We start from the raw sequence: 27,859 nt of genomic DNA, 5'->3' as shown, positions 1-27,859 counted from the left end.
GAATTCACATCAATAAATTTCACTGTACAATTGAAGCAAGGTGTGAAAGTGATTGTTCCAATAACCTTATGTTTCCATTTGCTTAAACAATGTGATTGTGAAGAGAGAACAAGCTGGTGTGATAAAGTCCTAATTCACTAGGATTGGGGCATGAATCAATTTTTAAAAATGAGTTAAAAGTTATATTTGATTTTATTGTTAGACCAGAGTGCCTCTGTCTTTTTATTTGTGCCAATATCTGTGGTCAATGGAAAATGTTTTCCGTGTAAAATGGAAGTGCTTCTGATTGAGTTCTAATCCTGCTATTTGGGTGAAAGGTTAAGAGCAAAATCAATATTTCTAGGCTGCAAACTCACTTGTTGCCCAGTGACTAGAAGGATGGATCCTTCTTTTCCATGTACCACTTGTCGATAAATATGATCTAGAATTAATAGTTCACTCCAGCAGTTCTGAAGGAGCTTCATTTGGTCATCAACCTGCAAACACAGAAATATAACAAAGATTGCAGTAGAATTGTCATCTGAATTCACTAAAAGCAAAATTCTTAGGCAATATAGAGGCACACTGCTGTTATTATATTCTCAGCTGAAATACCATTGGTTTAAGGCTTGGAAAAATTACATTTTGGTTTGCATCTCCCAGAATCTAATACTCATGATGGCTGCATAATTCTGAAAACTATAGCCCAAAATATAACTTTTTAAAGCTCTGAATGTGTCTGTAAGCCTTTAAATAGAGGAGCACCATGGAATGAACCAATGGAAAAGTGGTTCCCACAGCACTAACATAATATTTAAATGTACAATCTATCTCTGATATATACTGATGAATACATAGTTTAATTCTTGCATTTTGCTGTTGTTGTTGGGACCTGCAACAAAATGCTGTGATGCTGTGAACTTCTGTTCACAAGTCTATCTGTATTCCTTTGTCACTCAGCATACAAAGTTTTCATTGGTCTGTTGTGTGCTGCATTTGGATTTCTTTATTCGATATTTTGGGATTTCTGCCAAAATCAGGGTCTCACAAGTCTTTTGATACCTCACAGGTCTGGGTGTGTTATCGTTTTCACTGCATAAGAAATGGCACTGATGCCAAATATTGGAAATTCGTTTCTTTCCTTTGAAAAGACTGAAAATTCTGTCTTTCCCCAAAATATCTTGGGAAGCTAACATCAACATCAACAATAAAACACCAAAAGCATTGTAATCCTATTACAAAAATTAGACAGGCATGAAACCAGGGAGGATATGAGTCATATTCTACAAAATAGCAGCTGAAAACTGAATAATTCCATATAGTAGCAACACAAAACAATACCAATAATACAACTAATATAACCAGAACTATTAGTTCCAACCTTCAGTTTGGTGTCAGATGCTAAAGGCCCTTTTGGGAAAAAATGACTGAGCTTTGTTTGGATAATCTGTTATTTCCAGATGATGAGGAAATATATTTTGTACATATAAAAATGTAAACAAGTTGTCAGTTAAGCATTTGTATTAGAAAGTTGATAGACGTAACAGAACAAGCAAAAAATATTTTGGTTAAACTAAAGCTTGCTTAATTCTTTGGTAGACTCTAATGAGTGGCATAAGGCCATTTCTGGTTCTTTTTTGGTGAACTGCTTAATCATTCATTTCACAGTGCAAAGTACAAAACAGGCAGGTAAACTGATATCGCTTGGAGTTAGCATTCCATGAATTAAACAAGTAGGGTCAGCCCTGGGGTGCACCTACACAGTATAATTAAAGCAGTTTAATTATACCACTTTACCTGCCATGGTTCATTGTTATAGAATTGTGGGATTTGTAGTTTAGTTATGCAACACCACTTTGGCAGAGAAGGCTAAAACCTTGTCAAATTGCAAATCCCAGATTTCCATAGCATTGAGTCAGGGCAACTAAAGTTGTGTCAAACTGCATTAATTCTAAAGTGTGGATAGGGTTTCAATGGAAGACTACCAATGAATACCAGGCGCTGTAGGCTACATTTCATAGGAAGGGACTGGCAAAACCACCTCCGAGTATTCCTTGCCTAAGAAAACCCCCAAGAAATGCATGGAGTCACCATAAATTGACAGACTGGATGGAGCTCACGTACACACACAACATAAAAGACCCCAATTCACACATATTAGGAGCCATGGTGGTGCAATGGGTTAAACCCTTGTGCTGGCTGGACTGGTAACCTGAAGGTTGCCGGTTCAAATCTGTGAGATGGGATGAGCTTCCATCTGTCAGCTCTAGCTTGCGGGAATCCCCTGGGCAACGTCTCTGTAGACGGCCAATTCTCTCACACCAGAACCGATGTGCAGTTTGTTCTCAAGTCGTTTCTGACACAATAAAAAAACCTGCATATAATAATGATAAATGGCATTATTGTTGGATATCCCAACAAAGTGAACAAATGAATGAAAGAAAAAAATGGCAACGTAAAATCATCCTTGTTAGAAGACAGTTTTTTTCCAATCTGGTGCCTTCTAACCTAGTGTTCAACTATTAATCTGATAATTTCCCCATGGCTACAGTGAGAGAGGATGATGGAATTACAGGCCATCTGGATGTCATTCATTCAGGAAGAAAAATATGGCACCCACAATTTCCCCAGAATTTATAAAACGAATGAAATCAAGTTGGAGTGAAGCAAATACAGCATGAAATACTTTTCAGGGAAGCAAATGCAATCCAGATAATTTTTCAAGAATGGAAAATACATTCCTGTTCCTCCCTGATCTATAATAATAGCCAATAACTAATATCTCAGTTCTACCTTAAAGATTCTCACATTTCACATTCTCACAAGTGTTTGTGGGCTACATAGGGATGGTGTAATAGCCTCAAGCATAGTTTTCCGGATGTCAGTGGCACCGTAACAGTGAAGTGATAAAAAGATTTGAGCTCACACTGACATTTGGCTATAAGTCAGCAGGGCCACTGCTGTAGGAAAGCTATTAATTTGCATGCAAAACTCCCAGAGACATTGCCTATATATGCAATCAGAACTAGAAAAAAATGTTGCCTAATTCTCAAAATAGCCAGTTAATATACACAATACTGGTCTACAAAAATCAATGTTAACCTTTCCCATGCTCAGATTTCAGTAGGGTTGTGAGCAAGATTGACAGCAAAGTTCAAAAACTAATTCTCCTCTTCAATATGGTCAAGATTATATTGTTCAAAACCAAAAATACTCTATTTTTATGAACATTTCTTGTCATAACTTGTTATATTCAGAAACAAAGGTGATCTGGAATAATAACTATGGTTCTGAAATACTGGCATTTCAATGGTTCTTACATAATGAATAGAATTACTTCTGATGCTTCAGTTACAAAATGTCAAAAGTTGATATTCTCTGTAGCTTGGATAAGAATACTACTTAGTTTTGCATGTTATCAAATCAATGGCATGAAACTAGTAAATGTACAAGAGCCAGTGGTATCATGCTTTTAATGCTGAACTGGAATTCTGGAGATCCCCATTTACCCATATAAACCCAATGGGTGACTCTAGGCAAGGCATATGCTTTTAGATGCAGAGAAAGGCAATAGCACACTCTTTCTGAACAAATTTTTGCTAAGAAATCCCTATGATAAGTAATAAAGTTGTGCATTCATGTGGAATTGCTGTTTGTTTTATGTAGTTTCATTCGTGTGGTCTCATCTTTGTATTCGTGTCCCACTAACGAAAATGGACTGCCTATACGACAAAATTTTCATCTGGCTAACAAAAAACACGAACATTTTTGTGCCATTGGTAGCAATGGGAGGGCTTCTGAGGCTCATCCCCCCCTCAGTTTTTGAACTAGAGGGGTGAAAATCACCACACACGGAGGGCATTTCAATCCCTTTTAGCCCACCCACTTTTAAAACGTTTAGATCTTCCCCAGAGTACTATTGTTATTAATAATATTATTACCTTAACCTCCATTTCCACAGATCAGATCTAATGCGAAGGGAGGCAATTCCCTCTCCAAGGCTGAGGTCAGATTCCCAGATCCTTCTTAATATACATACTACATTAGAGTCTCACTTATCCAACATAAACGGGCCGGCAGAACGTTGGATAAGCGAATATGTTAGATAATAAGGAGGGATTAAGGAAAAGCCTATTAAACATCAAATTAGGTTATGATTTTACAAATTAAGCACCAAAACATCATGTTATACAACAAATTTGACAGAAAAAGTAGTTCAATACGCAGTAATGCTTTGTAGTAATTACTGTATTTACAAATTTAGCACCAAAATATCATGATGTATTGAAAATATTGACTACAAAAATGGCTTGGATAATCCAGAGGCTTGGATAAGTGAGACTCTACTGTCTGTCTATCTTCTATATCTATATCTATAGCTATATCTATATCTATAATTACCTTCACCCCTATTGCCACAGATCAGATCTAATGTGGAGGCATTTCCCTTTCCCAGGCTCAGATCAGATTCCCAGATCCTTCTTAATATATTATATTATATTGTATTATATTATATTATATTATATTATATTATATTATATTATATTATATTATATTATATTATACACCCATTGGTACACATCAGCTGTAAGCCCTCTGTCAGTAGCTGCTTATTGTTACAGGGCAGAAATGAAAGGAAAACGAAAGCAAACACGATAACCGTGCGGCTTTCATTTCTGTGTCGCTCTTGTTTCCTACGAAAATGTCATCATTCGTTTTGTGTAGACGAACAGTCAAAATGAAATAGCACAAAGGAAACGAAGGACAATTTTTTTGCACACATCTCTAATAAAATTGTAAGTTGAAAAAATGCTTGAAGAAGCATAGAAGTCACAGTAGCAATAACAAAATGTACTTCAAAGGCACTTCAAATCTGCATAGACAAAAACATTTTTAAAGCAAAAGTTGACACTGTTTTTATATCACTACACCTTAAACAACATAGGTTATTTTCCTTTGACAAACAGCAAATTGCCCTATATGCAGTCTTCCCTTTAAACTTACTTCTATCATATTAATTCAATAATTTTCATATCACCAGCAATGCTCTACCTACTTTGTTCTTCCTGGCTGAGAGTGAGAAAGAAATGCAGAATGTTATGATGTCACAACCCGACAACTACTTATTGTAGATGCCACAGCAGTGAGGTGAAGATGAAAAACACATGTCCTGGCATCCTGAACATGGTATACAACTCATATGTTGCCTTCATCTGTCCTTTCTTAGGCCTTGATGTTCTCTTTCTCCTTTCACAGTAGCCATCCATTCAACACATTCCAGATTAACTGTACAGCTCCTACGGACCTTATTCCACACTAAATTTTCCCTGTTTTCTCACTTTTCACGCTGGCGTAACGGAGGCCCTTGGAAGTTTTTCCAGGATGCAGAGCCACTTCTGGTGGCTGTGTGTGTAAATCCATTATGCCAGCATGAGAAAATGGAGATAAAAGTCTGTTGAGTGTTCCCCCAACTCTTGACTGAGGACAGTGGCAAGAAGAAGAGGAAAGCGGGGAAATGTCGTGGGATGGCTGGTTCACTGGGATCACTGAAGACAGACCATGTCGGGGTAGGTAGTGTCTTCACTATTATTAAAGATGCTTTCTCCCACTTATTCCCTTCTCTCCTGCCCATGGGATAAGGTCATAAGACTACAGAGGCATCTGACTATGTTTCCACAGCCATATTTGAAAAGATGAAAACAATGCTGAGATCCTAGGAGATTTTTTATTGATCTCAATACTGCTGTAACTATTTCGTATCTGGCTACAAGGGCATTGCCAGATGCTTCTCTAATCTTGCCAGGTTCCCACAAACAGATAACTATGCTACCCTGATCCATACAGGATTGTGTCCAAGGCTGCCATTTTGACAGGTCATGGTGGCTAGGGCATCCTGGGAGGGACAGTCCAAGTTTCTCCTGTTTGTGGTGACATTTGCTTTGGTGAAATATTGAGCCAAGATAACAGCTCAGTTAGTAGAACGATGAAAATCTGAGGAACACGTTTAGCTCTTGGCCTAATGGCAACACATAGTCAAACTGTTGAGTGACCCCACTGGGTTTTTCAAAGATCTAGTCTGGTGCACAGAGCTGGCAATTTATCATGAGCCTCTTATGACATTACTTACACACACCCTTTTGACAATCTAGCTGGATGAAAGAAAGAGGAGGGGAACATAGCAGATGGATATATTACTAAGTTAAAGTGAAGCTTGTGTTATCACAGGAACAACCTTGCTCTATCCCCACGCTGCATGTAACCATGATAATTCATTTCTGCTTAGATCAGAGAACAAGGCTGAGCCTATATATATATTTTAGAAAAGCTCTTCTTGACTTTGCCCTGGCTGTATTTATCTCTTGTGCCAATTCTAACAAAGCTGCCTGTTATCAGAAAGAGAAGATTGCCGTCGCATTCAGTTGAAAAAGTATGAGCCCCAGATTTTCAGCACCATTTCCACAAACACACCATCTTTTTTCACTTATAATATTTTGTTTGCTTCTTGGCACCATTGTTTTACTAAAACACTGTAGATAAATTACAACTGTGTATTTACAACAGATAGCTGGAAGGTTAGAATATGAAATAAGATGAGATAATCTGTCTGTTCCCAAAGATCGTATGGGATCAAAATTAGAGTTAGTTGTTTTTTTTTAAAGATTATTTTTCCAGTTCCAGTAATCACTAAGACCAAGGTAATTATTGGAAATCATTGGACTAGAAATTATTGGGTTAGAAATATATTAGACAAAGGCACAAAAGGAGGAGAGCTAATGCTTATTTCTGCTCCCAATCCTACCAACTGCATAAAATCTCACTTCTAAAGAATGTTGGATGAAGAGGACTTGGAAATATTTCACCATAGCTTTATGGATCACTGTTACTAATGTTGTTATTATTTGTTCCCTTTGCTTTTTAATAATTTTTCTGTGTTTTCTATCTAAAAATATCACAACAAATCAGATAAAACTGTAATAAATACAAAACACCAGGTTATCACATTAAAACATTTTCTATCACACTACACTGCAATAGCACTATTATTCCACTTTAACTGTCATGACAACATTGTATGAAATCCTGAGATTTGCAGGTTAGGGAGGCCGTATTAAACTGCAAGCTCCAGACTTCAACAGAATGTTGCCATTGCAGTTAAAATAGAATATTAGTGCTATAACAATGTAGTGTGATAAGGCCTTGAAACCGCATTGTTGCTGTTGCCATTAATGTATTAAATCAGCTCCAAGTGAACAACATTGAAAGAGAAATAAGGCCACCATGGGGCCACTATGAAAAAGTCCATATCCTCTAACATTTAGTCTGCTACAGTAGAACCTCTACTTACGAGCACCCAAACTTAAGAGCATTTTGAATTAAGAGTGGCCATTCGCCCTATGTTTCTCTTTGACATAAAAACAGCATTTTGAATTAAGCACTAGCACCATAGGGAGTACCAGTTCAAGAATCCAGGGCCTTAGGGCTTCCAGGGAGCAGCCACCATGCCCCATTCTCTTGTCCACTTTGGGAGATTGCTATCTGCTTAGCTCTTGTCCATTTTGAGGAACGTTGGGTTGATAGATTTTGTGTGATTTTTATTCCTGGTATGTTTGACTTCATGGAGAGAGAAAGGGAGAGACAGCAAGAGAGGGAGGGAGGCTAGAATGAGTAGTACAGTATGAAGGAAATGATGCTTCTACCTCTTCACTTTGTGCTTTATGCTTCCTTGACACAATTTTGTGCTTCTACCATTTTAAAGTTGATTTTTTAAAAAAACAAAAACATTGGGGTTTTTTTTTCAGGGAGCCAAACTGAATTAATAGCATTTCAAAGGGAATTTTGCTTTGAGATAAGAGCATTTTGTGTTAAGAGACCAGCCATAGAATGAATTAAACTCTTAAGTCAAGGTATCATTGTATATCTGATTTTATGATGCATTTATTGAGATTTGTTCCCATATAGTCCAGAATATTATTATATGTATACTTCATATTAATTTCTATCTTGTGTCTTCTCTCATTAAAAAATGTTAAAAATCATCACAATAGAAAAGTGTGGGCATTAAAGTGTGTCCAGTGTGTTAGCCCTTTTTGGAAAAACTAGAAGGCTAAATGTGTTGTCGAATGCTTTCATGGCCGGGATCACAGGGTTGTTGTATGTTTTCCGTGCTGTATGGCTATGTTCCAGAAGTATTCTCTCCTGACATTTTGCCCACATCTATGGCAGGCATTCTCAGAGGTATTATCTCACAACCTCTGAGGATGCCTGCCATAGATGTGGGTGAAATGTCAGGAGAGAATACTTCTGGAACATGGCCATACAGCACGGAAAACATACAACAACCCTAGAAGGCTAAAATTGTTAAGAGTCAGCCTTCTTTTCACAGAATAAAGCATGCTTCTATCTCATGTTACTTTCCTGAAATTGAAACTGGCTCAAAATAAAAAGCAGACAGTTTTTAGTTACGAACTTAGAAAAAGTTTACTAATTGAAACTTGGAGCTCAGAGTAAGCTCAATTTTTTTAGAGGGGACTGTGTTTATGTGACCAATGAAGCCCTCCTGGGTCACAAGGCCTAGTTACTTGGATACATGAAGTATTTATAGCCACATATTTCAATGGATGGGAGAGCAAATGGGGAGACTTTAGATGAGAACGTGGAAGGATTTACCAATGCAGGAAATACTGTCCTGTCTATACCCCAACTGCTCAACAAGGTGGTATGCATGTGAAAGACAATCCTGGATTTGTCCAGCAAAAAGTTAAAGTGTGATCAAACTATCAAAATTAAAACCAGGTCGAAACATTTGTAATTTTAAACAGTAGATATGGTTGAAACTATTTCAGGCAAACATGTTTGTAGAAAGCACTTTAGCATAGTTTTGTCTCAACCACAGGCAGCGATTTTGGAAGCCTGTAAATTACTTTGCATTGGAAGCTTTTCAAGGAAAAGTCATCTGCATACTAAGGCTTGCCTCCCCTTCCCTAGTCAGTATCACCTCATTAGGAAGCCAATGCTGTGCAAACAGTGTGAAACAGCCAAGTCAGAATAAACAATTACAGCTCTCCTCCTGCGGTTGCAGAAAAGATACAAAAATGCATGTAGCAAAACCAAGAAACAATGCATGTTGTTCAGACTTTTAACTTGGGACTAGCATGGAAGTTCCATGTGCATTGTAGAAAAAATGGAAAAAATGATTTCTGTAAACATCTTTTTCAGTGGCTTACTTTGGAAACAAATGAACAAAACTCACTTTACATTAGGAGGTTTTCTTTTAAGGTGCTGTAAGACATCAATTTACCTTGAAAGCTCATTCCTTCCCAACCAGGGCTCTAAAATGAGTGAAAGCTTGGGAAGAAATAATAAAAAAACAGCCTTTATATTGGTTGCCTGAAATATGTTCGACTACAGCTTCCACTATCCTCAGATAACTAGTTGGGGATTATGGGGTTTGTAGTCCAACGTCCTTGGCGGGACAAGCAGATGTAGATTATGGAGGCTGTAGTCTAACACACAGGGTTGAGAGGGGATGATCTTATCTAAGGATTTATATTAAAGCTAATGATGAAATAAATGCATGACTATAGAGATTAACAATGAGCAAGACTCCGCTTTCCTGTTCATTTTGCAACAGACTATTATGGAAATATGATCCCCATACATTTGGACTTAGTTTCCATCTTTATACACACCCAGTACTTCATTTTTATCCCAAAATTCCAATGAATATTAGAAGTTCTATCAATGGGATTAAATTTATACTGACCCAATGATGCATCCATATGGCCACCTGATCTCTCATCATCAAGTGTAAGTGCAAGTGAGCAGTAACTACTAGCATTGAATAAATGCTAGTAGTCATACGTTAGTATGTCTCATTGAAGTAGGTGAATTAATTTCATTGAAGTGGAGAAATGACCATGAGATCTGTGGTGGTCCCTTCACATGTGCATGCCAATACTTGAGTTAGTTGTCTTGTCATAAAGAATGTAAATATATATGACTAACTTTGGGAGTAAACACAGAATGAATTTCTGTGGTGAAGTGTTCAGAGGCAGTATTACACAGTCCAAGAACTAATCTCTGTCTCAAGTAAATGTAGATTAAAGAGCTGATTGGGCACAAATCAGTCAGGTAAAAAAACAAAAACAAAACCCAGCCCTTGCCGATGAGCATTCCATTGTGGGCTTAAACATTCATTAATAGTTAATTGTGACTGGAGATTTTCTTCTGCACTATGGGGAGAGATACAGTCATTGTTTTCATCCCTTCAATTCCCTCAGCCTTCCTTGTGCTGATTATTCTCTTTGAATGTATCTCACATTGCTCTTGAGAGGTCCAGCATTGCAAATGTATTCCAGAAAGGGTAGAAAGAAGAATACTGTAGCCAAGATGGGCCTTCCCTCAATCCAATCATGTGCTATGACAGCAAGTGAATGGTCACTTCTGTTGCAAGTGCCCTCTTGTTATAGGTACTCCTGCTGCAAAGGGGTGTGGATTGAGGAAGGAGCAGCGAACTTGACAGAAGCGGTTTAAGATAGTCCTATTCCCATCCACAGTGGGCTTCCAGAAAAGAAAATGAAAAAAAAAGTTGGATAATGCAATAAAATGCTATTCCTCCACGTTAGGTAATGTTTTTTCATCAACACCTAGCCAGCATAGTCCTGGAAATGGATTCATGAATGAATGAATGAATGAATGAATGAATGAATGAGGGTTAGCAGCAGATCAAACAGACCACTGTTTGATGGTCTACAGTCAAGAAACATAGATGAGTAATATGGGCTTAATATCCCTTAGGGCTGTGCGATCAATGAAAAAAATGTTTCAAAACTCATTACAAAATTTCATTACTATAATGAAAGTAACGAAATTTTGTTAATTTTTTCATTATAGTAATTGCGCAAGTGGAGAAACTTCAGGGGCTTCCTTCTCCCTCATTTTTACAGCTCTTGGGATGAAACTTGCTACATTGGTAGAAAACATTTACCACCGTAAGTCCATCAAGTTTCAGAATGTTTCACTTATCCATGGATTTTGGGAAATTTTAAAAGTTTTTATAAACATTTAAAAAAACCTACAAGAGCTATCTTCTTGAATGTTCTAAACAATGACACAAGAGAACAGGGGATCATTTCCCCAAACTTTCAGAAATATTTATACATCTACTGATTTTAGGGATTTTTAAAAAGTTTTGACAAAAACATTTTTAAAAAGCCACAACAGCTATCTCATTGAATTTCTTTCATATTAACCCATAGAACTTCCATTTGGGGATTTCTTCCTAGCCCAGCACAGAGATTTACTTATAATGAAACTGGATTTTGAAATTAGATTTTGACTTTTCTGGATTGTTTTGAATTGTATGTTTTTGTTGTATTACATTTATTATTTTTATTATGTTCACGTTGTAGTATAGTCAATTGAATGTTTTGCTTTATGTTGGAAAGTGCCCTTAGTCTTCCTGAGGAGATAGGGTGGTATATAAATAATAATAATAATAATAATAATAATAATAATAATAATAATAATAAAAATAATTAGGAATCAGTCAGTCCTCATCTTTGCAGATTCAACAATTTATTAGAACTCTGGCTGGCTGCTGCTACGGAGGGACAAATCTCTTCCCTATCCTGATTGGGGCTTTCTGATGCTGAGCAAAATTCTGGGAAATAAAGTTTAGGGCAGGGCCTTTTGAATTCTTTGGCATAGGGTTCCTTGCCTTCCCAAACTACTTTCCCCAGAATTCTGTGCTTTTTCAGTCTCTTTCTCAGTGAACCCTGCTTTCTCTCTGCTGCTTCTCTCTCCTAATGGTGAGAGGCCATGAATTTAAAGAGGAATGGCAGCGCTTTTGGCTTTGCTTTGCTCCCTAGCGCTAAAAATGAAACTGACTGTGGGAGGCTTCCAAGAGTTACAAAATTCAAACAAAAAAGTATTGGATAAGTTTTGATTCTTAAGTTTTTGACGTGGGCCACGCCCATGTGTCAGATATTGCACCATAACTACAAATTTAACAAATTTGATCCAACTTACGGAGACTAACAAAAAAATTGCACACCCCTAGTATCTATTGCTTGAGATGGGGGTGTTATTATTTTTTCTGTAGCTACCTTATCCATTCAGATATCTGTAATCTACAACACAAAATTTCATCACATGAATATGCCCCATTTTGTTGCTGATGTTCCAACCAATTGTTCCTTATACCATTTGTACCTATTCATCCTATTAATGCTGTTGTTCCATTGTTTAATCTAGTCGGCCTTCCGTTTCTGAGACTGACAGTCATGCAACCATTCCACCTTTAATTCTCTTCTACAATCAGGTATTGTATTGAATTGTATTGTAATTGTATTGTTTTTATAACTGTTTGTTTTTGGCATCTAATGACTGCTAAAGCCGCCCTGAGTTCTGCCCGGGGGATATAAATGTCTGAAATAAATAAGTAAGTAAGTCAATAAGTAAGTAAATAAATAAATAAATTATGTTTTGGAATGACATTGTCTCTGTATATTGCTACATTTCTTTTCATCTATACTATTCAGCATAGAAGAGAAACATGTTCTGGTAACATTTTAATTAGATTTTGCTCAATTCTCCCTTTTGCAACCAAACCCAAATCCAGTTTGGTGTTGAAAATATGTGTGCTTACATTGGAAATTAACAGGTTTTAAAGATGTTGGCAAAAATATGAAATGGTAGATCAAGAAATCATGAGGTGTCTTTTTGGTGTTATTATCCAGCTAGTTTAGTGATTCTCAAACTGTGGATCCCCAGATATTTTGGTCTTCAACTCCCAGAAATCCTAACAGCTGGTAATCTGGCTGGGATTTTTGGGAGTTATAGGCTAAAACACCTGGGGACCCACAGGTTAAGGATCACAAAGCTAATCGAATTGGTTGCTTTGGAGCCTATGTTTCAAAAGCCTTAAACTGAGGAAAAGAAACAGCATGTCACATCACACTTGCCCAGGAGAATTGGCTAAAATCAGTTTGTTGCTGAAGACAAGAACAAAATGGCATCTATTCCCCTTCTGCATTTGGAAAAACAGTTGATTAGTGATGCCAGAGATCATGCAAATTTAGGGTTTCCAAGACATAATCCTGTCTTTCAACAGAGAAAAGCAACTGGGTAGTCTAGGAGGAATAGCTAGAGGCCACCTGAAATAATTAACCCATTCTGACTAATGATAGAGACAGCTCTGTTTACAAAAGTGACATAGAAGCTGCATCATTGTAGCTGACCCAGATTCAATGACAACAGTACCAGAAATGTCTATAAAAAGATAGTAAATTATCTAGGCTTTATTCTGAATTTTAAGGGAGCTATCCAAGGTACTGAGCCTAATTAAAATAATTTCAGCACCTTGGATAGCTCAAAGTTTAGACAAGTATCCAGACTAGGTTCAACATCTCACTAATTTAGGACAATTAACAGTCACTGCTTCTCAGGCCAATATTGCTTAATCATGTAATGTCATTTGTTGGGATCCTGTCATGTCTTCCTCCAATTGTTGCTGGATGCCAATACCCTCACCACTGGCTATGCTGGCTATATAAGATGGCAGCTGTAGTCCAATTAAATGTATGTACTTTCATTATCTAGACAATCCAGAAACACAATTTTTCTTGATGTATAGATCCCTAACAAATATTGGCTTCCCCTAGAGGACGACAGGCAAACTGGTGTTACCCGGACAAAGATTTTCAGTAGTTCCATCCAGATGGCTTATATATTGGACATAATAATAATAATAATAATAATAATAATAATAATAATAATAATAATAATAAATTTCTTATATCCTGCCTCCATCTCCCCGAGGGGGCTCGAGGCAGCTTACATGGGGGTAAGGCCCTAAAAACAATAGTTGACACATATATAAAAACAGTACAAGTTACAGAATTAACACATATTTATTTATTTATTTACTATACTTTTACGCTGCCCTTCTCACCCTGGAGGGGGCTCAGGGTGGCTTACAACATGGCAATAATTCAATGCCATTTAAAACAATTACAAAGAATTACATAGCAAGCACCAAACAATTTTAAAACTTTAACATAAACACATATCATATCAGTTGGACAAGGGAGTAGGGCTGTTTAAGATTACATGGGAGGCACATGAAAGCTCAACTAGGGATGTGAAGAAAAAAAAAATCTTACAATTAGCAAGATTTTATTTGGGAGATGTTGCCTCAACATCAACATGACAAGTTGGGCATTTGAGTTCTCATTATTAGTTTTAACGTAAGGCCTTTTTCAGTTGCATTTTGCAACAAGGATCCCTTTCTATTGTGTTTTCTTCAATTATTTTTTTTGCCAGAAAATCCCTTTAAACAAAATTAGCATTTTCTCTTTTTCACCCCAAAAAGCAGCCATACAAGGGCAGAGTGTAAAATATGTAGAACACACACACAGTGCTATTGTTAAAACCCATCTACACAATAAGGCAACTTTTACATGTTATGCATGTATAAGCTAGAAATGTCCATCCTAAGGTCATGATCCTAATGCTGGACTGGCACAGAAAGGCACAAAAGCTATATTGAAAATTCACAGATTCTCTCTGAGATTGACAAAAAATTATGTCATCATTTGTTCTTTTACCATGCAAGAACCGAGTCAGGATTTACATCCCCAAATCCAACACACGCATCACCAAATCTTAATTGATTCAATTAATGACTAGCATTGAATCCAACATATCTGGATGTCATTAGGTTGCCTGTTCCTAAGGAATCACTCCTATTGAGGAATCTTGAACCAAGCCAGTCTTTTCCCCATCCTCAGTAATCTACCTCATTCCGGCAAGCTAACATTCAACAGGGTTTCCGAACTCCTGAAGAGGAGGCAAACATAAGTTCTCAGCATTTCCCACTAACTCACAGATGGTTTCTAAGTGGAAAAAAATAAGGTCATAACTGGGTATTTGGATTATGCACAGAATCAAACACAGTGCCTGGCATTTTAAAACTGGCTTTTATGCCATTTTTTGTGTTTAGCTTTGTTTTTGCTTTGCATACTAGATCACATGTAGGTTATTCATGTTTGACACTCAGCATTATTTCTGATGAATTATGGATGCCATTTCCAGGGGTTCTGTTCATTCTTTTTCTCTTTTTTCCTCCAATGTGAAAAAGGCAGATGTTTTCTTATTCTTTTTTTTTTCAAAAACAATTTTTGCTGAAAACCTGATAACACAGGAACTGTTCAGTGTCAAAGTGATGACAAACGGACTTTTGAAGAAATGCTCTGCTAGCATCTTTCTAAAAGACCCTGATACTGAATGCTCTTGCTCTCTTGTGCAATTGTTAGCTAGCTTACTCTGCCACTCCCAACTTAATACTTTCTGAGAAAGTAAGTTTCATTAACATAAAGAGGACTTAGACCTCAGCTCTACAAACAAAACTGTCACGTGGAGCATACATCTTGCTTACTGGACTTCTGTCAAGTTAGAATAAAGGTATGGGATCATCGGAATGAAAAACGTCCCTGCAAAGGTAGAAAACAATTCCACGCTGCATGAAGAAACTAAGGAAAAGAATAATATTAGCCTAGCTTCCTTCTGATTTCCCAATTTTCAGTTTGCAGGGCATTCATTACATTTATATGAAATTGAAACATTTGGGTGCCTATACAGTTAGCATTTTCATGTAGTATAAAGGGTGTATTAACAGTACACCATAAAATGAATGCAGTTTAACTGCCATGGCTCAACATGATGGAAATTGAAGTGTGCTGAGGTACCATCAGTATGAAAGTCTTGCAAAACTGGAATTCCCAAGATTCTATAGCATTGAGCCGTGACAGTTAAACTGGTGTCAAGCTGTATTAACTCTTCAGTGTAAATACACCCATAGTCATATACTGAGAGCCCTCCCCTTCCCAATCTTTGGAATTTAAAATTAATCACAGTTAGCTAACATGTGCTACTGAGTTTAAGAGGGACAGATTAAACATGGATAAGTATATCTGCAATCAATTTATGGATAACCTTACTATGTAAAACAAGGGATGAGCAACTGTGCAGGGAGTGGGGACTATGTCCCACCCTCCACCCACCAGCACATTCCACGGACACATTAATACGAACTAGAAGTAATGTCAAATAGAGTTGTGCACAGAATTCGTTTTTACTGTTTCTTTTGTTTCTTTAGAAGAACAAAATAGGAAGCCCCTTTCCCACATGAAAATCAGCTCAACACAAAAGCAAGATAGAGCCAATCCTGGCTCCAAGCCTGCTTTTGTCTGCAGCTGAGCGGAAAAGAGATTGCGCATGTGGCATGGAGGCCAAGAAAGCACATATGCCTGCCAGTACCTGCAGCTGAGTAAGAGGTGCTTAGCTGCAGGCACTGGCAGGCATGCGTGCTTCCCAGGCCTGCACAACACACACTCACTCTCTTTCCAAGGAAAGCGCATATGTGGTGTGGTGTGCAGGCCCGGAAAGCACACATGCCTGCCAATGCCTGAAGCCTAGTGCTTCTTACTCTAAAGTAGGAGGTGCTCAGCTGCAGGCACTGGGCCTGTACGTTATGCCACGCCACACACACACTCTATTTCCAAGGAGAGCACGTGTGTGGTATGGCATGCAGGCAGGCCTGGAAAGCGCACACGTCTGCCAGTGCCTGCAGCCGAGCTCCTCCTCTAGAGTAGAAGAAACAGCTAGTAACAAGCTTCCTTAAGGCACGTGTCAGAAAGGGGAGCCTGGGTGGGAAACCCCACTCCCCATAATAGTCCTATCTTTTGGATCTTTTGGGGCCCCAAATGGAAAACAGATATATGCCCTTCCAATTTTGGGAGGCTTCCAAAAATGGATTGGGGTCCCCACCAAAAGCCTGGACACGAAACGGGTCAAGGTTTACCCCAAATGAACAACCCTAATTCTTCACCAGTTTTTTAAAGCTATTTTTCTTAATTGGGGAGGTTGGGGGGAAATTGATTGCCATATTTGCAGGCAGTTTGGGAAGCTTTGGGGCAATTTTCAGGCAAATAAAAGGCCTGAATCAATTATGAGGAACTTTGGAGGCTTCCACTTAGGAGTCTCAAGGCTGCATCTGTGTTTTCCCCCTTCCCTGGTATACAATTAACTCAACTAGAATAAATGTGGCTCAAACTAGAATTCTGGCTGGCATTTCTTATTTATGCACAATGTACATGGCAATTTACCTCATCTGTCTTCCAAAGAGCTTGTCGCATACACTACTATTTTGTCCATTTTAATGATGAACAATTGAAGCCATGCCAGGTGGCAACTTGCCTGAGACTAAACAACGAATTCAAAACCAACACAATGTTCTCAGCTACAAGCTGAAAAGCGATATTTTCATGCAGCAATCAGTTCCATTTAGAACATGTCATTTTGACTTTTATCATTTCTTAAGCAAACAACAGGGCTGATTTCTTTCATCATCATTGGTAGTTAGGTTTGTTGATTTTGCCACCAAAGAAAAGGTGGCAGCTAGTGGTTTGGGGAGGGAAACGTGGAAGCACAGCAGTGACTCTGATCCACTTTTTAGTCTGAACTACAAAGAAGCTCTCTGACATATTGAAACTATTTTAAGGACAAGGTTCAGTACCATGAATAGCCTCTTTAAAGTTCAGACTAAAACCCAGATTGGGTTCACTGACAATGCTAATGCCAACAAAATAGAATTTGATCTGGTTGTGAATATTTTACACTCCAGCCCCTGCCTGTTTATGTTCTGCACCATACTTGTCCAAACTGACATTCTATCTCTGTTCCAAAAGCCTGAGCAGTCCTGCTGAAATGTATCTAATTACCATAATTATAGTTGGGGGATTCTGGGAGTTGAAGTAGAAAAAATGTTTCGAACCTCATACAGTGTCATAAATGATGCCATACAATTAGGTTTTAACAAAGCCCATGCCACTGATGCAACATGTGCACATGGTGGTTGATCAAAAATTAAAACATTTGTGTTAACGCAGAGATTCATTCATAAATGTGCCAGATATTATCCTTCATCTATAATGTATTGATTATAATTAAACAAATAAACAGTATGGTTTCGACAGTAGCAATTATTTATGTGAATCTGCAGTGCGTGTAGTAAATATTTTATTAAATACTAACAAAATATTGTTTTCTACAGTGTGAATAACATTCTAAAATGCCACTTAGGGCTGCTTTCCTTATCGCTGTTCCTATCCTCATGTCTTCCGATACAGACACAAAACATAGTCTATGTGTTGTGCGTATAGGAGTCAAAAAACTACCAAGAAGTAAATTTCATCAATTTGAATGCAGGTATGACCTATATAGCCCTATACAACAGAGGTTTGGTTTTCTGAAGGAACACATTCTCCTATATAAACCTACCTTGTTTTGTGTTCTTCTGGGGAGAACCTTGGGCCCTTCCACATAGGTTAAAATGCAACTGGGACTGGCACAAGAAATGCCAGTTCTGAGCTGCATGGAGGCCACATACAGCTGCCCTAAGCCATCTCTGCGGTGGGACAGCAGCCAGACAGCCTAGCTGTGCTGAAGCCAATTCTGCAGAGCTGGCCATCAGCTGGCTTTCCTACTGTCCCTGCACCCCTATTCCTGGAAAAAACTTCAAAAAAGCTTCTCTTATTGCAGGCTCTTCCTTCCTGAATCTGCATCAATAGAATGCAACAGAGCCTGGGATCAGTAATCTACCTCCTCTCCTCCAAAGCTCTATCGCGTCATGCATGAGGCAGATTCCGTAAGTACAGTGCCTGCAGGGATGGGAAAGATGGATTTTTGATAGGTTTTTGTGGGAATTAGGTGCAGGAAGGCATCCTCATTCCCTACCTCCTTGGGTGGCCTGAGTTCGGGCAGTGTGGGATGGCTGTGGGGACATGATCATGGATTGTGCATCGTGATCCAAGATGGCAGTCTCAACTGCTGAAACATCAGAAAAGCTCTGAATCTTCCTGGATGATTCTGACCTTTGCTGGTGTTTTTTTTAAAAATCTGAGGTCAAGTTAGATTAATTGGTCTACCCGCATTAGCCTGTGTATGTCATGAGGACAAACCAGGCTATTACATTTTCTACCCAGCATTAAATGGCAGAGTAGATGCAGCCCTTCTTTCCACCCTGCCACTGCACAAGAACATCTGGTGGTAACTCAGGAGAGGGTCTTTTACAGGGCTGCTTCCAGGCTCTGGAGTGCTTTCTAGATATGTTAGATTGGCACATTCTTTGTTATTCTTCTGTAGCCAGGAGAAGAATTTTGTGTTTCAGCAGGACTGATTTCTCAGTGGAAAAGACCTCTCCTAACATGCTACATTGTTTATATTGTTTTTCTTCTTCATTATCCTGCTTTTTTACTATTTTAATTCTATTATCTATATATTGATTTCTGTATAAAAGTGACTTTGGTATTCAATAATACATATTTACATTTGAGGATCTCGTTTAGTTCCTTCCAAATCCTAGCCTTGTATTGTTTTCTTGAGTACAATTTCTGTTTTGATTCATGACTGAATAAACATACTGGAAGTTTTTGCAGTGTTTTGATGTCTTTATCAAATGATATCAATGAATTTAGTCAGAATATTATAGGAACTTGACATTCCTAAAGATAAATAAGAAAAAGATGATGATATTAACTAAAAATATGACCAAAAAGAAACAAGAGCAATTGAAAGAGATATCGGACCTACAAATAGCAACAAAAATAAAGTATTTAGGCCTGGTAATCATGGCCAAAAATACCCAACTACTGAAAAACAATTATGATATGAAATGGAAAAAAATAAGAAAAGACCTAGAAAGTTGGAAAAGCGTAAAACTATCCTTAATGGGTAGAATAGCGGTGATAAAAATGAATATACTACCAAAAATGTTATATCTCTTTCAAAATCTCCCCATAATTAGGAATACTAAAATATTTAAAGAATGGAACAAGGATATATCAAAATATGCGTGGCAAGGCAAAAAACCCAGAATTAAATTTGTAAATATGACGGATTTGACACAGAGAGGAGGCTTTGGCCTTCCAGATCTTAAGCTTTATTATGAAGTATGCGGGTTAACATGGATTAAAGAATGGACAACATTGAAAAAAGAAAGATTATTAACATTAGGGGGATTCAACCTGAGTGTAGGTTGGCACTCCTATTTATGGTATGAAAGAAGGAAAATTGAAAAAAAATGTTGATAATAATTTCATAAGATCTACGCTTTTGAAGATATGGGAAAGGTATAAAGAGAAATTCTATTGAAAAACCCCTTTATGGATCTCCCCACTGGAGGCGAAGCAAAGAAGGGTTCTTGGGTGAAAGTAATGGCCAACTTATAAAGAGATGCTGACAAAAAAGAATAATACTTTCCAGCTTAAAACACGAGATGAAATAACTCAAAGAAACAAGAACTTTTCCTGGTTCCAATATTTCAAATTAAAAGAACAATACAATCTGGATAAAAAATTGGATTCAATGACAAGGATTCCTTTTGGGACAAAGTGATGGAAAAGAAGAATATAACAAAAATATACAATAAACTATTGGACTGGTCCTCTGAAACAGAGCTTGTAAAAAAACTGCATGATACAATGGGCAACAAATATAGGAAAACCAATCAAATTAACTGATTGAGAATGTATGTGGAACATAAAATTAAAATATACTTATGCAACAGACTTAAAAGAGAATTGGTACAAAATGATGTACCATTGATATATGATCCCACAAAAATTAGGAACTATGTATAAGAACTTAGAAAACAAGTGTTGGGAATACGGTTTACAAGAGGCAACATTTTCTCATATGTGGTGGACCTGTAAAAAAGCCACTAATTATTGGAAAATGGTTCAGGAATCTTGTCAAAAGATCTTAAAAAATTAAAATATAGATGAAACGAGAGTACTTTCTATTGAGTATGTTGGATGATGAAATGGACCTTGATACAAATAAGGACATTTTGTTTGTCTATTTGTCCACCGCAGCGAGGATGGTTTAAGCCAAACATGGAAACAAAAAGTCCCTTCAAAGGACGAATGGTTAGGGAAAATAATGGATATTATGGATATGGACAGACTAACATTGAAAAAACACACAGGAAGACCTATGAGATATACAGATTGGCAACCCATTAAGGACTATATGAAAATGAAATAGAAAGAGAGGAAAATAAATCTGAAGAAATGGAGACATGGAAGAAGGAAGAAAAGGCCCCACAATCAGAATGAAGAATCGGAGTGAAGATTTTTAAATAAAGAAAGGTAAAAAAGAATTTAAAGAATTATATTGAACTGCAAAGAAGAAGAATGGAAGTACAAAACACATTTCCCCTATTCCTTTATTTTCCCTTTCCCTCTCCCTGTTTACACTTCCCTTTTTTCCCTATTTGTCCCTCCCCCTTTTCCAAGTTTTTCCCATAATTTTGTTACATAGTGTTATTTTAAAAATATGTTCTTTCAAGGGTTCCTTAAGTCTTCCAGAGTGACTCTTGGATCAACTTCTGGAGGACCTTAGAGGACATAGAGATTCTTAGAAATGTGTTTTCTCAGATTAAAGAAACTTTTTTTTTTACTTCACAGGGGTTCTGCACCCCTAATCCCTACAAAAGTAGAGGGCCTTGTGCAATAGTTTATTTACTTTTCAAAGAATGAAGGAAAGCCAAACCCAGTACATTGGCTATCCACCGCCAGTCACTGATGTTTTGGAATTGATTCACAGAAAAAGTACATTTGAGCTCATTCACTAGGAATATAGTCAGCATTTGTGTGGCAACAGCAAAATAAAGGAAAAATGATGGGAAAACTCACATTAATTTTACTTCTTGCTATGTTTTCTTTCCTGCGCTCAAGAATGGCTGTTTCATCAAAAACCCTGCACAAATAATCCACATCCAGTTCGAAAACATCAGCCAATGGGTCTTCATGGCTCCTACTTTGTGATGTTTTTATATACAGCCAATTCCACTTTAATAGTAGAAGTTTCTCTTCTACTTGGGCCAAACCAGAATTCCCTAAGTCAGAAATCTGTCAGTAATTTTTCACACTTGAGCTAATCAATCCTCAAAGAGAAGTGCCAATGAGTTCATTGATCGATAAAGTGAAGTATGGAGATTGATCTTATCTCAGAACAACTACATTAACAGCCCGGAAAGAGGATGACCCCTGCCCTGCAGTGCAAATTATCTGCAATACAGAAAGCACCCTATCTGAATGAAGACCTCTGATTACTGCTCTTCATAAATCTATTTTATTGTGGAGAAATACACATAAAGACAAAAAAGAATGAATGGAAGTACAAGTTTGGTGTCCCATTATCATCCTTCAGAATGGCACACATATGTAGTAATAACTAAGGTTCATTTTCATCTACTCAGGACCTCATCTTACATTGCCCATTCCTAAATTTTAGAAAAATGATAGACCTAGAAGATATCGTGGTGCAAATTTGTTCATCCATAACTATGGTGGCAGATAATGGGTAGCTTCCTTTTTCCTTTAATGAGCTCACACAAAGAATTATATTGTCTATAGATGTATGTCCCTGGAGTACTATGATCATTAGTATACAGGGATAGCATTTGCTAACTTCTAATGGGGCCTGATTTTACAATCAACTGATAACAAAAATTAGAGGAACAGGTTGTACCAGAGCACAGTCCAGATGAGATGTCCACGTGTGTATCTAAATGATGGTATCCATACATCTATAATCAGGCTACAATTCTGTATCTTTGTATATAGGATGCTTTTACATGTAAAATAATTGCAATAATACTCTGCAAGAAATAGCTTATTTAATAATTCCTTGTATATCAGCTGCTCTCTGTATCCACAGAACCTGCATCCATTTAATTTAACCATCTATGGCTTAAAAATACATATATTAAAAAAATCCCAAGGCAAAACTTTGATTTTGCCATTTTATGAAAGAGACATCATTTCCCTATGCTATTCAATATAATGGGGCTAGAGCATGCATGAATTTGGGTATCCATGGGGAATCCTGAAACTTGCACTCGTCTATACAATACAGTCTCGCTTATCCAACATAAATGGGCGGGCGGAACATTGGATAAGCAAAAATGTTGGATAATAAGGAAGGATTAAGGAAAAGCCTATTAAACGTCAAATTGTGTTATGATTTTACAAATTAAGCAGCAAAACATCATGTCTTACAACAAATCAACAGAAAAAGCAGTTCAATACACGGTAACGTTATGTAGTAATAATTACTGTATTTATGAAATTAGCACCAAAACATCACAATGTATTGAAAACATTGACTACAAAAACATTGACTACTAAAAAATTGACTACAAATAAAGTTAGAATTGCATAAAATGAACTTACAGTAACAACATTATCAGAAGTTAAATCGCAAAAAGTTCAGTCCTATGATGATTTTAAAAATCTGAGATCCTTGCCTGCCTAGAGAAACAGCAGTGGATCCAGGCAGGAGGCAGACTGTGTTGAATAATACAGAATGTTGGATGAATGAAGGTTGGATAAGTGAGACTCTAGTGTACTTTTTTCTAGCTACTATTTATAGGGACTTTAAAAAACAAAACAATTGGGCAAAAAAAATTCCAAGTTGTATGCCTTTTAGTAATAAGGAGAGGAGAAATAAAAGAAATAAAAAGCAATGAAGAGTAAAAAAACAACAACAACCACAATACAACACGTACTATCACCAACATAAACACTGTAGTGAGCAGTAAAGATTAATTACTAATCTTGTGCGCAGATTTTGTTTCCTCCATTTCCTTCAGTACTTTCAGTACTTCAGGAGCTCATAACAATAAGGGCCTTCCTCAGCATCACTATTGAATCTTTTTGATTTTCCTTTATTTTCCTGATTCTTTTTATTTAGTGGGACTGATTGGGAATTAGGGACCTGAGGGACAGTGGGTGGGGTGAATGTGCACATGTTTGGGGGCTTGAAGAGTCACTCTTTTAGCTTCTTTTTCTCCTTCCTCTCCTCTCCTTCAGAAAATACTTCTAAAAGATAATCATTATTATTAATAATAGTAATCTCAGCAACAAAAAGAGAAGCCTGCCTTTCCTCTAGAGTAGAAAGTAGAATCAGCTTTAAGGAAGCAAACCCCAAGCAGAAAGGAGATTGTAGGCAAGAGAGGGGATTTTTAAGGTAATCCAGGGAGGATAGCTCCACTGAGCTCCAGGTCATCGCTCTTCCTTCCCTGGGCCTCCTTGAAATGCCTTGGAAATATGTGTGGTGCTGTTGAGAGAAAGCGCATATGCCTCTCCTCTAGAGTAGAACAGCTTTAAGAAACATTACCCCAGTTTCCTCTCCTCCTCTACAAACAGAAGGGAAAGGATTTAGAAACTTAAGAGTGGTAAATTAACTCTGATGCTTTTTTTAAAATCCAGGTCTTAATGAAGGATATGGAAGGGGAGCCTGTGGGAAGTCACCCCAGCCCCATAATGGGCTTGATCGGGAGCTATCTTAACCCTGTTGCAGATATCCAGGCTCCCTTGAAGAGAAGAAAGGAAAGGCTCCCAGGGAAAGGGGAGCCTTGTAAGTTCCTCTTTGCCCCAAATGGGCCGAAAAGAGCCTTTTTTTGGATGATGAATGAAAACATTTGGCAGTGCGCTCATTTTTGGGAGGCACTGGAAAATGGATATGGTGGGGGAGGAGTTCTAGTAACCAGCAAGCAGAAACGGATAACAATTCACACAAAATCACAAGCCTATTAATTGCCCCTTAAATTATTTTCCCAAGCTTTAAGCATGGCCAATGGAAAGGATAATTATCATTTTATTTCTATCCAGCCTTTTCCACCACAAAAGTGGGTCTCTAGAAAAATTCTTGCAGTTGTGTTTCCCAAGGTCCAAAGGTTTCTTAGCTCTTATTTGATGGGTAGTTTTGGAGGCTGCCTTTAACTGTATGAATCACATTCACCCAAAGTCCTAGAATTTACATCTCTAGTTAAAATAAACATGCCAGGCTCAGCTCCTTCATACTTGACAGCCAGGTAATCAGCAATGAGTTCTTAATTACTTAGGGTGTTTCTACACTGTAGAATTAATGCAGTTTGACACATCTTTAACTGTCATGTCTCAGTGCTATGGAGTCATGGGAGTTGTAGCTTTAGAAGGACTTTGTCTCTGTCAAAAAGTGGTAGTACTTCACCACACTACAACTCCCATGATTTCATAGCACTGAGCCACATCAATTAAAGGAGAGTCAAACTGCATCATTTCTATAGATGTGCCCTTAGTCCAGTAAGTCCTCAAAACCTTTTTAGGAAGTGAGAAACATCACTCCAACTTTTGATGCAAAGAATTTTCTCATCTTTCTCTATTAATCCCAAGTGTTATGTAGAAGTGTACAGGCTGAAGCCCCACCTATACTCTTTACATCACTGTGGGCTTAATTTCAATTTTGGTCAAATTATGTATATAGTACGTGGTCTGGAAAGATAGATAGATAGATAGATAGATAGATAGATAGATAGATAGATAGATAGATGATATAGTTCTTTTTCAATTCCTCTTCATTTATAATTTCTGGAGACTTTACTTCTTTTGTATAAAACACAGTTTTTAATATTTGTTTTTTATTATACCAAAATGTCTTTATCCTTCAGAATATAATTGAATCAATGAATTAGAGGAAGGTTACTAAAAAAGGATTAATGCATTTTTAATGACGTGGAATGATATAACTTCTGTTATTCACTAAGAATAATGGCAGATCTATCAGGTTTGTACAGATAAGCGCTTGGTGAGTTTATCTGAAAGCCTACATAATGGCTCTCATTTAGCTGTAAGTGAGAAGGGGGGAAAGCCATAGATATCCCATTTAGCTTAACAATTCATTATTTATTTATATGATCCCCTTTCCACCTTATGACCAGTTCACATGCCTAAACAAAGAAATGAAAATTTGTTTAATAAATATACATTATTTATTCCCCTTAATAATAGGCATTTTAAGACACCACTCTCGCAGAATCAAGACAGAGATGCTAAGTTGCTCAGACAGCACCATGGGGATTTGGGTTTGAACTCTTGGGTTATTACATGAGAGAACATTGTGCTCTAATGATGAAAAATATTTCAATTTGTACACAAGTTGTATCCTTTACACTTTATGCAATATATATATAATTCCAATGCCATGGTGTTGACTAATGCTAGTCTTAATGGGCACAATAGCCAGCTTTAGTTAGGATTTACCAATACATGTTAATATACTTAACATTATCAGAAAACTTTGAATTATTCATATTATCTCATATAGTAGAGATGGGCTACCTTTGCCCTCTCCTATGTTCAAACCAGCTCCTCAAGGCCCCATCCAGTGTAGCCAACAGTAATAAATTATGGAAATTGTATGATAGAACAGTAAGAGGATCCCATCAAGACCATCTTTGACATCCTGCACCTGCAGAATCTGTACCCATGATTTTACCTACCCACATTTGACAAAATATGTCCACTGTAGAATTCACTTTAGTTCTCCAAGTGATTCTATGACACATGCTCCCACTGGAAGTTACCATAGAATCACATTGGAGAACCTAGTAAATAAGTTTTACCATAGAGTGATTTATGGTAATTTCTGGCAGACGTCATTCATTTCAGTAAGATATGGTTTTAACCATGGTTTCTTGTTTCCATGGTAAGTGAGTTCAATAACATATCTCCTGCAGATATGGGAGTCATGCTGTACTAGAGCTCTCTAGCAGAGAGCCAAGTCTTTTACCAAATACACATTCCATAATCCTTAGGTTGAAGCCATGCTGCTGAACTGGGATTAGACTATGTAGTGCAAATACAGTCTCGTGAGGAAAAGAGCTCATTTAGGAAGAATAGGGAATGCCCTCAGCTGCCTTACCTTATAGTGATTTTCTGCTTTACTCTGCTCCAGCAGTGATATTAATATAATATGTAAGAGGGGTAGGGGAACAGTACCTTATAAAGCAATAAGGTGTCAGTGAGGTATGACAGAGGAGGTATTTTGATTCCACTCCCTTCTTTCTTGAATGCATGCACCTTTTCATTTGTTTGCTCTCCATGCAAGCAGGCAATAACAGTTCTTAAATTCAGTGGAAGTTATTGGCTTCCACATAAGGGAAGCAATTAACCCATTGTGGGTTTTTCTAAACCAGTGGTTCCCAACCCTTGTTTGACCAGGGACCTGTTTGACCAGGGACCACTCTCCAACATTCGTATCAAAAGGGTTACAAATCCGTTTTTTTTTTGTCAACTTTAGATTTCGTTTGGTTATTTGGGAGGCTGATTTAGAAAACTGCTTTGGCTAAACCACATCAGCTCTAGTTTCTGATACAGAACAAATGACACCCAATAGTAACCATCTGCTCATCTACAGAAAACCATATTGAATAATCTAGAGCAGATGTGGTTTATCCAATGCAATTTTCTGAATCAGCACTCCAAATAACCCCAGGAACAGGCCTAAAAATGAAGACACCAAGGTGACCCTGCTTCCAGGCACCACATGGAATAGCTCCGCTCAAGGGGAGGGAGGAGGAGAAGCAGCAGCCAAGAGGCTTGTTGTTGCGCCTTTTGTGGGTAGTCAGCCTCTCCCCTCCCGACATCCCCGTTGCCTCGGCACTATAAGAAGGTTTTGTGAGACGAGTCGCTCTTATTGCAACTGTGTAGTAATGGCGAGGCTGCAGACCATATTTTAGTTTTTGGGAACCGCTGCTCGTCCACAGACCACAGATTAGGAAACTGTAAGAGAGCTCTCCAAGGTGTTGAGGGAAAGAGTTAAACACCTTGGGCAAATAGATTCCCCCAAGAAATATAAAATCTCCTGCTATTTAAGATATCTAGAACTAGATACATAACTCTTTTGTATGGCTATGAGATACAATCATTCCTCTATACTGGATGGTTTTTGATAGTACGTACTTTTCTATGCTATGTTCATAAATGAGGTA

At 37.6% G+C, this 27,859-nt stretch overlaps 1 protein-coding gene across 2 annotated transcripts in view; it reads right to left on the bottom strand.

Annotated features, from left to right (window-relative positions):
* Positions 1-27,859, bottom strand: part of nr5a2 (nuclear receptor subfamily 5 group A member 2) — a 158,201-nt gene that overhangs the window by 51,884 nt on the left and 78,458 nt on the right. For both annotated transcript variants that reach the window (XM_008115022.3, XM_008115020.3), the window contains exon 5: positions 357-476. In XM_008115022.3, the coding sequence (XP_008113229.2) occupies positions 357-476 (120 nt within the window). The remainder of the gene's footprint in view (positions 1-356; positions 477-27,859) is intronic.

The sequence above is a fragment of the Anolis carolinensis genome, chromosome 4, assembly GCF_035594765.1.
Source record: "Anolis carolinensis isolate JA03-04 chromosome 4, rAnoCar3.1.pri, whole genome shotgun sequence".
NCBI lineage: Eukaryota > Metazoa > Chordata > Lepidosauria > Squamata > Dactyloidae > Anolis > Anolis carolinensis.
The sequence above is the reverse complement of the archived record's forward strand: the minus strand, read 5'-3'. Positions and strand labels throughout refer to the sequence as shown.